Here is a 12096-nt window from a genome sequence, read left to right on the forward strand (position 1 = left end):
GGAATATGGAAATGTTGGGAACTTTTACACCAGGCACAGATGGCACTGTACTCTCTTACCAAGATGTGAACCTACCACCTTCAATGGCTTACTAAGACAAAGTACTGTGACTTTAAAGACATTCCATGTCTGGCCTAATTGACTTTCCATTTTCCTCTTCCCTCTACCTTTTGCCATTCACATCCTCTAAAATACTTAAAGACGCCCCCCTTTTAGCTTTAATGACAATGCTACACAAATTAGCCGAGTAAACAGCATATCGTCTTTGCCCTTATCATATATGAGCCAATCATTCCCACCCAGAAGCCATTCATGACATAAAACCCTCCCAGATCATTCACCCACAGAAATTATTCCTCCCTCATCCAGATGTGTACAGCCCTTTGCCTATATCTCCTGAATATTCTTATCTCTTTCCAACCTATACTACAGTAGTTTTTGCATGTATTAATCATGTTCTTTGAGAGAAGGGCAAGCCTGATTTATTCCAAAGAGCCTAGCATAATGGCTTTGTATATAGTCAGTGTTGATTAAATACTGTTGAAGAAATGATTGATTGGTTATTGATGAATAAAGTAAAGATTTCATCAGAGGGACTGTACCATTCTAGAAGTACGTTGGGTCTAGGATATCCCAGAAACTGGTAACTCAGGACCTTCAATGGGTTTCTCATGCCAGAAGAGGGTTCATGCCATGGCCTTTGGTCTGCAGGTGATACTAAAAGCCAGAGCCTAGGAAAAATATATTATGAGCATAACTTCCTTTTTTAACATATTAGCTATCAATTTTCCTATATATAATGACATCAAAACAAAATTATCTAATATTTTAAAGACTATATAATAAAACTTTTCTTATTATTTGTGTATTTCACTCATCAAAAGAAATATATGTCTAATAAATCCAATTTTATAAATCAAACACTTTGTTCATTGCATGGAAGTTATGAGAACTGCTGTGATAAATCTTTTGCAGGCTAAAGAATTCATCAACACAGTTAAAGAATGAGAATAAATAATTCCCTCCTCCCATCCTCCCTCTTCTTTCTTCTCTCTTCTTTCTCCCTTTCCCTTTCTCTCTCTTCCTTTCGAATTTTCAGTAAACCTAGAATGAAGTTTAAATAAAGAACATTATTTACTTGAACACAGCCAATCTCAATGCAAGAGTGCATAGTGGGGAGTTACTTAAATCTGAAACATGGCTAGAGGCATGAGAAAGAGATGGAAATCCCTTTCTCTTGAGTGTGGGCAGAACAGATGATTTTAAGAGATCTGATTAAGATCCATAATCAGTTGACTGTGAGTTAATAAAAATGGAGATTATCCTGGGTGGGCCTGACTTAGGCAAACTCTTAAAAGAGAGGCCCTCCTGCTCAGGAAGAAGCAAACTGTTGGGTTCTGAGAGGGCCTATAGGAGAGGACATGTGGCAACAACCTGAGGACAGCTGCTAGTTGCTGAGAAAAAGTGCCTGACTGACAGCAAGACAACAGAGACCTCATTCATAAAACCACAAGGAATTAAATTCTGCTAACAACTACATGACCTTGGAAGAGGGCCTCAAGCCTCAGCAAAGACCATAGCCCCAGCTAAGGACTTGTTTGCAGCCTTGTGAGACCCTGAGCAGAAGACCCACCTAAAGTCCTTGCCTCAACGTCTGGCCTATAGAAAATGCGAGATAATAAGCCACGAAGTTTGTGGTAATTTACTACACAGGAAAAGAAAACTAATAAAGAATTATCTCCTTAAACATAAAGAATAAGGATAAAAGACTATAACTAGGATAAATTTTTTTTTAAAGAGTCTTTATAAACTTCTATTTGGGGAGAGATATTTCTAAAATGCTAGCTATTTCCTTGAATGTTTTCATGTAATAGCCTTTTATAGACAGACCCATACATAATGGAGCTCATTCTTTTTTACTGGCTAAATGCCTTTGCTGGTATTCTCCAAACTATAACCCAGCATAGACTTAGGAAGATCTCCACTGTCCCACCATATTCTTCCCCATTCCTACAGCACTAGGTTCATTACCCTTCTCTCTATGATTGTGATGTTAAGAGCTCTATGTTCCTTGATGAAAGCATGAAAGGAAAGATGGGAAAAAAGGAAAGATGAAAAGAAAAACCACTGCAGTTACCTCTGTAAAGGAAGTATTTCAATTTTAACAAATTTCCTTGGACCATTTTAAACAGGCTATACAAGAGTACATAAAATATACGCAAATATGAATGAATTTCTAAACTACTGTTATTCTGAGTACTTTGACTGGAATCTCCTTGATAGAGTCCACTAGGCTACAAACTTCCTTTAAAGCTTACATCTTGTCTCACTAACCCCAAAGGAGAAGTACTCTGGCCAAATTTTGATATGACTGGAAAATGTAGGCAAATATACAGCTATGAAAATGCAGGCTATTTTACCATTATGTTTGAAATTGGACACTTCCCTCTGAAAGTTTTATATCCTCAAAAAAATATGAAAGAAATGTGTTTTTCTCAAATGGTACCCCATGACAAATATTTGCCCTAAAAACTATTTTTTAAAATATGTACTTATGTGTTCTCTACTACATTTTCTCTTTGTCCAGATTAATATTCATGTGCTTAACACAAAAGTCTGCTCAGAAAAGTTTTTTTTAATACATTAAAGATATTTAAAAAAAACATGTAGGTAGGAAAAGTGAACTAGATACAGATCATGATGTTAACACTTTGTGTGTGTGTGTGTGTGTGTGTGTGTGTGTGGTCTGTCTTAGAGTGTTTCCAGTGAGAACTGTGGCTACATGTAATGAGTTAAAAAAAATTCATTGGCATTACTTTTTTGTCCTAAATAGGGCATACATATTCAATGTTTGCAAGGTTCTTAGTTTTTCTCAGTCTCACTGCACTTCAATTAAACATAAACCAGGAGAACATATTTCAGAAGTAAATGTATTTTAGGGTAGTTTTATATAAAAAGATTTATATTTTCCAATAGTTTTTAAAAATTATATTGGATATGAGAAAAAATTCTAATTAATTGTCCACGATTGTCTTTCAATACTGACAACAAGCTCCCTTCTTAAATATTAAAAGGAATAACTATTATATAAAACAATAAAGTGTCACCAGGTGATAAAATATATTAACTTCTTTTATGTTGTCCTGTGATAATATTTTAACTGATAAATTAGTAAGATTATGTTATTAGCCTTTATTGTTATATATTTATTTTTTCCCCTGGAAGAAATTTTGAGTGATGTTTTAAGTTTTATTATTTTCCATTACAGTATTAAGTCAGTAAGGCTAATAATATTGCATGGTGGTTAAGTTAGCAAGGTGGTTTGCCAGGGCTACTGTTTGTTCTCTTATTTTTTCATCAGGATTACCCAATATAAAATAAAATAAGAAACTAAGATGACTATAAAGTATACCTAACAAATAAGGCAATGTACCAAGTAAACATATTACATTTTGAGTATAATAACATCATTTACTGTCTATAGAGTTTTTATTTGGGCAGGTAGCAATTTGGCAAATTTAAAACTTGCAAATAGTTCTGTCATGCACAAGAAATTAATACTGTAAAAAAAGCAAAAGAAAGCAGGATGATCATAGGAAGAGTTTCAGGGAACTAATTATACTTAAAATTTTGTCAACACAGAAAAGATAGCACAATAAGATAAAATACTTAGCCAGGGAAATGGTATGCCCATGATTCTAGATACAGCAAAATTTGAGGTTAAAAATTTCTTTAAAGTATTTTTTAAGTTTCAGATTATTCAAGTCATCCTGCAATTCAAAAAAGAAGTAAATGAGAAAATACAATCTTCTTTCCTGGAGGGGGTGTGTTGGGGCAAGGGATATTCATTAGATGTTGTAAACAACAACAACAACAACAAAAGTCTTGCCAAAGTAAACCTTTATGTTACTCCTCATTTTGCAATTTGTTTCACTGATTTTCAGACTGATTTCATACAAAGTGGTTCCCTACAGAAATCCCCCAAACCCTGTGGAGCACAGACCAAGCATATTCTCCAACACTTTTAGGTTTTAGTTTTTACTTTTTGTTTTTGTTTTCTAAATGCTGGTAGGTAATGATGGTCTTCCCAAATAAGAATTTAAAATGTCTAATCTTCCATTTTATTAGCATTAATGCTTAATTTGTTTTTTTTTTAAGGAGTTACTAGTACACCCATCTACATGCCCTCTGCTCATCAAATGTTACAGTGACATAAGGAGACAAAGGTATCTCATTCTTATGATCCAAAGCCCCTCTCATTAGTAACTGATATCTGAATATATTGCTGCAGTAATTCTCAGAGCTATCCTTGGATGATTCACTACACTTTGCATTCCATTCAACTTTAAATGACAATGAGATGAGCAACTACCATTTACCAATAACCTCATTTTCAGTAGAGGCTTTTTGGGATCCATGTTGAGAGCTTTTGGGGTTTAAATTTGCAACTTCAAGAAGAAACATACACATGAAACTTATCAGTTTCTAAGGTAATAGTTAGTAGTACCCACATTCACACGTGGCTAAAGAAAGCAGTGGTGATTTTATGTGCTGTTCGGGTGGTGGAGGTAATGACAATGGCAGGGACTATAAGTTTTATTACAAGATTTTCTCTTACCATCCAAAGAAGACACATTACACGGCACTTCACCAATACTGTCTGATACATGTAGAATACAAAAGGGGAGAGAATGGCTAAAGCAAAAGTTAAAAACACTGTAAGAATATCCACACCTTTTACCCTAAGTAGGGCGGACATCAAAAATAAAAATTGAACAAAATCAAGTAAATTCTTCATTTCCCTCCCATGTAAACTTTTCCAACTATTCCTAAAGCACAAAGCCCAGGACTTTCTTCCCACTGTAATAGGAATGTGTATATAGACTACTGGAGTGGAAATAGAATTAGATGTGTTCTCTCATGTCAGCTCCATGAAATATACCATCATAGTAAAAAATAATTATACTTGAACCACAGAAAAGCCTTTAGAATGAGCTCCTGAGTTTTGTGTAAGAGGCAGAAAAAGGAAAGATAGCACACAGAAGCAACATAAGCTAGGAGGAAGGTGGGGATGTTCATAGTGAAACCAACTGAGAGCATTTGTTAGTGGTGAAAGTACAGGCTCCTAAGCCTGTTGAAAAGACCAACGGGCTCTAAAGCAAGCCTGAGAAGCCTGGGACGGAACGGGGACCTGACCGGGGACCTGACCGTGGTCCTGAAAGAGAACAACTTGCAGGTGATTACGAACAATCTCCCAGCATCCACACAACACCATATCCTTGTTTTCAACTACAGCTGAAACAAGCTAAAAGTCCAATAATACTCGCCCTCAAAAAAATATGTCCAAACTTTCTCATATGATCAGATCAGCCTTTATATTGCCCAGTTCCTCCCAGGTACGCTCTTCTAGCTTAAAAGCAGGAATCAAGATTCTGACAAACTCGGAACGCTTAGAATTATACAGGAAGCTCACACTTGGCAATCCTGATTCTAGTCTGCATTTCTTAAACTCTGATAGGGAATCATGCCTATCCGAAAGACCTCAAGGAATGATGCTCCATGGAAGCATGATATTCCAAACTCACCCTATAATCTAGACAGCCTTGAAACTCTAGAAAGATAAGGTGGCAATTCACTAACATGGACATTCCTACTTTCACCTCATAAAATTAATCTAAAAAAACACAATTTCATAAAGAGGTACCAAAATACAGGTCCCACATTGAACACGGGCGTCAGTCTTCCTTCAGGCTCTTTTCTAGCTCTCACAAACCCAGGAAGTCAAGGGGGCCAACTACACCAATCCAAAGTGTTAATACTACACCGAACCTTGGATGGAAGGAAATTTCTCCGCACAAAAGACACCTTTGCAAAAACGGAAAGAATTTCACTCCGCTGGTGGAAAAAAGGTGGGAGAGAAAGTAATTTATACGTGAAAAATCATTCTCGGAAAATACCATACAACTCGTCGAAGTGCAAGACTTACGTGTTCCGTCAAAACGGGTGGCGATGGTGTCGAGGAAGGTGTTCTGGGGCGCCAGTAATCCTTTCATAACCGGCATTTTTCCAGCGTGGTGTGAAATTCTCCATCAAAGTTTGTCCGGAAGGATGGCTCAAGAGGAAAGCGCCAAGAAGGGAGAAGGGGAGCGTGCTGACGGCAGCAGACGGGGACCTGGCGTGGTGCTGGGGCCGATCAGGGGGAGGAGGATGGAAGGAGCGAGGGAGCGCGTTCCAGCTGCCGCTGCTCTGGCTGGAGCCTCCCGGTGAGCGCTCGGCGAGCCCGCCCCGCACCTCCGGGCTCAGCCCGGCGCAGGCTCCCTCTCCCGCCCCCTCCACCTCCGCCAGCTGCCGAAACCCCCCCACCGTCCCTCCGCCGGCGGCAGAGCCCGCCGAGCGCCGCCTCGCCCCCTACCCCGCCCGCCCGGGAGGAGCCCGCCGTGGCCCGGGGCGCCGCGCCCTGACCTCAGGCGCTGGGGTCGTGGAGGACGGCGTTCGCTGCAGGGCGAGGCCGGGTGGCGCTGAGCCTCCCGGTTTCCAAGGGGCGCAGGGAAACGCGCGCGAGCGCGACTCCCACCCCCAGGAGCCAGTGAACAAAGACCCCTTTGTTCCCGCTCCGTCCCTCTCCCGGGGAGACCGGAGTCCCGTGGGTGTGGTACTGGAGGAGGGGAGGAGACAGGTTGGGGCAGGTACCCGGCCTCAGCCAGGAGCTTGGGAGGGGGCAGTCCCGCCAGTGGTGTCCGAGAGAGCTGAGGCAGCTGGGCGCCCCAGGGGAAGGTGGCCCCCTTCCGGCACACCTGACACTGCGAGTGCCCGAGACTGGAGCAGGGCAGCTTCGAGTTAGTTGCGCGGCCCCCTCCCTAGTCACTCGGGTCTTTCAGCTTGAAAACTAGTCCAAAGCTCCCGGGTTTTTCTACCTCTCCTTCCTGGGCTCAAAAAGGGGTGTTTCGGCCCCTCACTCCAAATTGTCATTGGTCTTCCCAAGCCATTCTAATGTAATAGAAAATAGTAAGAGGGGTTTTGGGGGGGGGGGGTTGTTTTGTTTTTAATGGACAATGGATGGCTCCTCATTCTCTGGCGAAATGTAAATAAAACATTCCTAGAAAAGTTTCTGTTTTTATTGATTTGCAAAATACAATGTGAGTAAAACCAGTAAGGTTGCCTTGTAAAAAAAAAAAAAAAACAGCTTCAACACCAATTAGCCTAGCCCGCCTCCTCTCCACCACCCAACAACCCCACACCCCCGCCCAACAGCGAGGCTTCCTCCGAGACTGGAACCTCCGGGTGGTAAGCCTGGCCGAGTCCCTGGAACGGCAGGTGTCATGGAAAACGAAAGTGGTCTCTCCCTGCCCTTCTCCCCTTTGCTCACGCGGGGACTCCCCGTCTGCCAACATTCTGCCAAGGAAAGCCTGGCGCGAGCCTGGGGCGCAGCCCTGGAGACGTGGAGGAGGACACGCGCGCTGGGATTCTACAGAAAAGCCTGGAAGGGAAGGGATGTGGAAGGAAAAGTTGAGAGCCTAGGGGTAGAAAAACAAACGTAAGCCCAGGTGCTGGCGCACCCGGAAGGAAAGGCGGGGGGAAGCGAACAGGTGTGTGAGCCTGGGAGAGGGGCAGCTCCTGTCCCCGCCGCCTGGGAGCTCGGGCGTGGCGGGAGCCGAGAGCGCTTGCCTCCCTCTGCTGTTGGTAGAGGGGCGGGGGGGGCTCCTTGTTTGAATTCCCCCGTAGAAGGGGGGACCCTAAGGGTTTCGTCACGGCTGCCCAGGGCTCCGGGAGGGCGGGGGTGTAGAGCGGGAGGGAAGCATCCCCCTCTCCCCGCCCCCAGTCCCTCTTTCTCCGTGATGCACTTCCTGCGGCCGAGGATTCCCTTTGTGTTGAAATTCGAGAAGATCCGGCCGCCGCGTGCAGCTGTCTGGGCGCGGGGCGCTGGGCTCCGGGCAGGGGAGGGGATTCCTGAGTGGGCGGCGCGGGGGCAGCAGACGCAGAGGTCAGGGCTTTGGCTGGGGGGTCTCCCGCCCCGCTGGACTCCTCGCCAGCCCCCTCGGTCGCTCCCGCCCTCCCCGAGTCCTTCCGTCCCGAGCCGGCCGTGCTGTGCGGAAACCGAGCTCACGTGGGCGGTGTCCCCCACGCGGCGCGCCAAGACAACTGCGGGTGGCTCTGTTGGCGCTCTCTCAGGCAAAGTGGGGAGAGAAAGAAGAGGGAGCCCCTGTTTCTGTTTGGGCGGTGCGCTGCGTCCTAGAAAACCCACTCTGCTGCTGTGACTGTAAAAGCCTGAAAAACGCCTCGCATCTAGTGGCTTGAAGTTCAGCATGAAATACATTAGGCGTAAAGCAGGATTCGGGTTCCTAAAATTTGCACTGTAGGGCTGTGTGTGTCTGTGTGTAAAAACTGTTGCCTCGTGGGCTTGATGTACGTTGCCAGATGTATGAGATCACTTGGCAAGAAACAAGCAACGAAAGGGGCTTAAGAATGGCATGGCCACCCCAAAGAAAGCCTAGGTTTTATGGCAAAAGAAGTCCAGCATTTATCACTCACGGTCTTAGTCCCTTCTCCAGTACCTACAATGTGTGAGGAACTGCTAGACATGACAAGATTCCTGCCCTAAAATATCCAAGCCTGAGATCCTATTGAATCCTATTTGGTCTGTAGATGGCTTTCACCACCTCTTACATGCTTATCTCCCCCAAAAAGGAGTCTTTTTTGTTTTTTAAGATTTTATTTATTCATGAGAGAGAGAGAGAGAGGATTTATTCATTTGAGAGAAAGAGCATGAGCACAGAGGGCAGGGAGGGATAGAGGGAGAAGGTGAAGCCAACTCCCCACTAAGCAGGGAGCCTGATATGGGGCTCCTCTCAATCCCAGGAGCCTGGGATCATGACCTGAGCCGAAGGCAGAAGCTTAACCAACTGAGCCAACCAGGTGCCCCAAGAAAGAGTCTTTCTTAAGGGTCTTTTTGGGATCCAGGCCTTCTCTGAGTCTTGGGATCTAGGCCTTCTCTGAGTGAGTATCCCAGGAGACAGGCATTAGGAGATACCAGTTTCTTAAGGCCTGGTCCAGAAACTGCCAGAACTAAAGCAGGCACAGAATCCAGATTCGATGGGAGGGAACAGAAGTCCATGTGTTAAAATCTCCACATCAGTTGTGAGTATTTCAAGTTTCAAAGGAGGTTGCCTTACAATGCTATTCCAAAATTTGATTTAAAAATCTGATTTTGCCTATTTTAAATATTTCCATAAGAGTTTAGGATTTCGGGGTATAAGATCTGGGCTCAAGTCAATAATTCTTTACAGGCAAAATGTTAAGACAGAAGTGTAAAAATATACATTGAAATTACTTGAGAACTAAAGCCACGTATAAGTGGCAATTGTTACTGTCTTCTTTCATGTTTATTCTCTCCTGTTGGTAGAGGTCGTGGAGAGGACGTGACCACTGGTTGACCCCGGAGCTGGTCTCTCATCAGAGCCTCCTCACCTTTTCCCCTATCCTTGTTAAGTACTTTCTGCCTACCTTTCCCACAGCCTAGAGCCGTTTTCAAGGATGCAGGCTTCAGAAAGCAAGCTTCTAAGCCACAGCTAAGGCCTCCATGTAAACTTTTAAGATACTGGTGGTTATATGCCGACATCTACTCATTGTGTAGCTACTCAAGACAAGCCTAGTATGTAAGTTCCCTTGCTTGTTAAACCTACCACCTACTAATCTGGAGTGGCCTGCTTTTTTCTTTGGTCTCTCCTTGCCTTCTGGAGACACATTTAAGATTTTATTTGAGGTTTCATACCAACATCTCAACATTTCATGCTATCTTTCAGGCTGGATAAGATTGAAAAGGGGCTTCAGAAGCCACCCACCCACCCCCATATTTGTTTGATGGTTTTAGGTTTTCTTCCTGTCCATTTTATAATTATAGCATTCATTTAATACCTTGGCACAAACAAATGCTTCATCTTCTTTGATGTTCATGTATTTGACTGTAGGCTTTGAAAACATTGTTAAACTTTTTCTGGCAACAAGAATTTTAGTCCTCAGGAGAAGTAGCTATTTTAATGTATAGGCTGGTAAAAAAAAAAAAAAAAGAGTGTCTACTCAGAAGTGTTGTGTCTTAGTTTTGTCTCTAGCACTTACCCCTTTTTGACTTTGTCACTACTTTGGGCAATTCATTTAGTCTTTGTGACTTAACACATCCTCATCCATAAAACTGGGATAATATGGGGCGCCTGGGTGGCTCAGTCGGTTAAACGTCTGCCTTTGGCTCAGGTCATGATCCCAGGGTCCTGGGATCTAGTCCCACATCGGGCTCCCTGCTCCGCGGGAATCCTGCTTTTCCCTCTGCCACTCACCCCCATTTGTGTTCCCTCTCTCACTGTGTCTTTCTCTGTCAAAAAGTAAATAAAATCTTAAAAAAAAAAAACTGGGATAATACTTTCCCTACCTTCTTCACTGAATAGAAGAACATATTTGTGAAAAATCTTTGAAACCTGTAATGTGTGGCATATGATATAAGGGATTATTACAATCATCTATTTCTCTTTTTTTGTTGTTGTTTTCTAACACCTAATTCAAAGTTCTTTATACACAATAATATAGTTGACTTTACACACATAAATATCACTGACTGTTACAATATATGGTCTTATTAGCTCAGAACATATTCATGTATTAACAACCTGTCACAACCTATGGCTTCTGAGTTTTTCCTTCTAAATATAAGTGACTCTAGAAGCTCAGAAAGAAAATCAAATTCATTCATTTCTTTTACTGATGCTCCTGAGTTGTCCTGCTGTGATGTCCAACTAAACTGGATTCTGGTTACTGACTCCTATTCCCAAAATACACTGAATGTGTATATATTCTGGCAAAAACCTCCAAAGTTATGATTACAGTCAGGATAATCTAGATTATGCTTCAATAAAAATATAAAATCGCAGTGGCTTATTACAGCAATGCTATTTCTTGCTCACTCTACGTTTCCTACATGATTTGGCAAGTACCTCTGCTCATTACTGGGGTCCAGATTGATGGAAGCTCTGCTCAAAATGTGTTTTCCTTGATAAGAAAAAGATAATCTGACAGAACATGCACTGTGTTTTAAAACCTCTGCCCACAACTTAATGGTTAAAATGAGTCACATGACTATCTGAATTTGAAAAGGGTGGTAAAATACAATTTGTTTTGTGCCCAGTCTTAATTTATAAAGGTGACAAGAGAGAGGTCAATGCCATTGAAAGAGAGGTTCAATGTTACTTACAATTGCCCCAGAAATGAGAGACATGACTCACTATGCAGAGCCACAGGGGAAACACCAGATGTTAGTCAGGAAACAGAAGCAGGAGTGAGGGGAGCTCTTAAATCTGGGGTTTCTGTGGGAAAGGCAGAGCAGGGCAGAGTTTAAGATTGGCTAGTTTGAATAGTTGTGGCAGCCTTTAGGCTACAGGGGTGGTCTGTAGCTGCCTGGCACCTGGCCCTGTGGTGATTTAGGACAGGGGAAATATTAGCTTGGTGTGAGAGATTTAGATAAGCTCATTGACCAATTATGCACATGGTCTTCCGCACCTATAAGAGGGAGAACTTTGGAAGCACTATGAGAACCCTCATCTACAAAAGAGAAATAATACTAATACTAATCCTACCCTACCTTGGACTTTGTGATAATTAAATGAGTTAATAATAATAAAACACATAGAATGGCACCTAAATTATAGTAAGAGCTCTATAAACATAGGATATTAGTATTATTTTAGGCTGCCTTATACAGACTCTCACCTTAGGAACTTAGGTCACTACAAAGGTCCTTGGGCAGTAATTGGATAGCTGATTCCTAGAGGTACAGGGATTCATCTAATAGCATCCTCAACTCTTGGTAAATTTTCACAGTAGTCAAGTCACGCAGCCAGACCACTTTGCCATTCAGTGAATGTGAGCCTCTTCGGGAGGGTGGACAGTGAAAACTCGAGCTAATATTTGCTTTATTAATTTATTAAGTCTAACTATCTTTCCTTTACCTTGCAGATATTTTGTCACAGGAAACTTAACATTATGTCCTTTAGTGCCTATCCAAAGTTTTCAACATTGTGCTCAGGTCTCTTGCAAAACACTGCTGCCCCAATT

At 42.6% G+C, this 12096-nt stretch overlaps 1 protein-coding gene across 1 annotated transcript in view; it reads right to left on the minus strand.

Moving 5' to 3' along the window:
- KCNH8 (potassium voltage-gated channel subfamily H member 8) overlaps positions 1-6062 on the minus strand; it is a 379220-nt gene extending 373158 nt beyond the window's left edge. The window contains exon 1 of the mRNA XM_034993931.1: positions 5987-6062. Coding sequence (XP_034849822.1) covers positions 5987-6062 — 76 coding nt within the window. The remainder of the gene's footprint in view (positions 1-5986) is intronic.
- Between the last annotated feature and the right edge of the window lie 6034 nt (positions 6063-12096).

The sequence above is a fragment of the Mirounga leonina genome, unplaced genomic scaffold (genome assembly GCF_011800145.1).
Source record: "Mirounga leonina isolate KUSES-001 unplaced genomic scaffold, KU_Mleo_1.0 Mir_115, whole genome shotgun sequence".
Lineage (NCBI taxonomy): Eukaryota > Metazoa > Chordata > Mammalia > Carnivora > Phocidae > Mirounga > Mirounga leonina.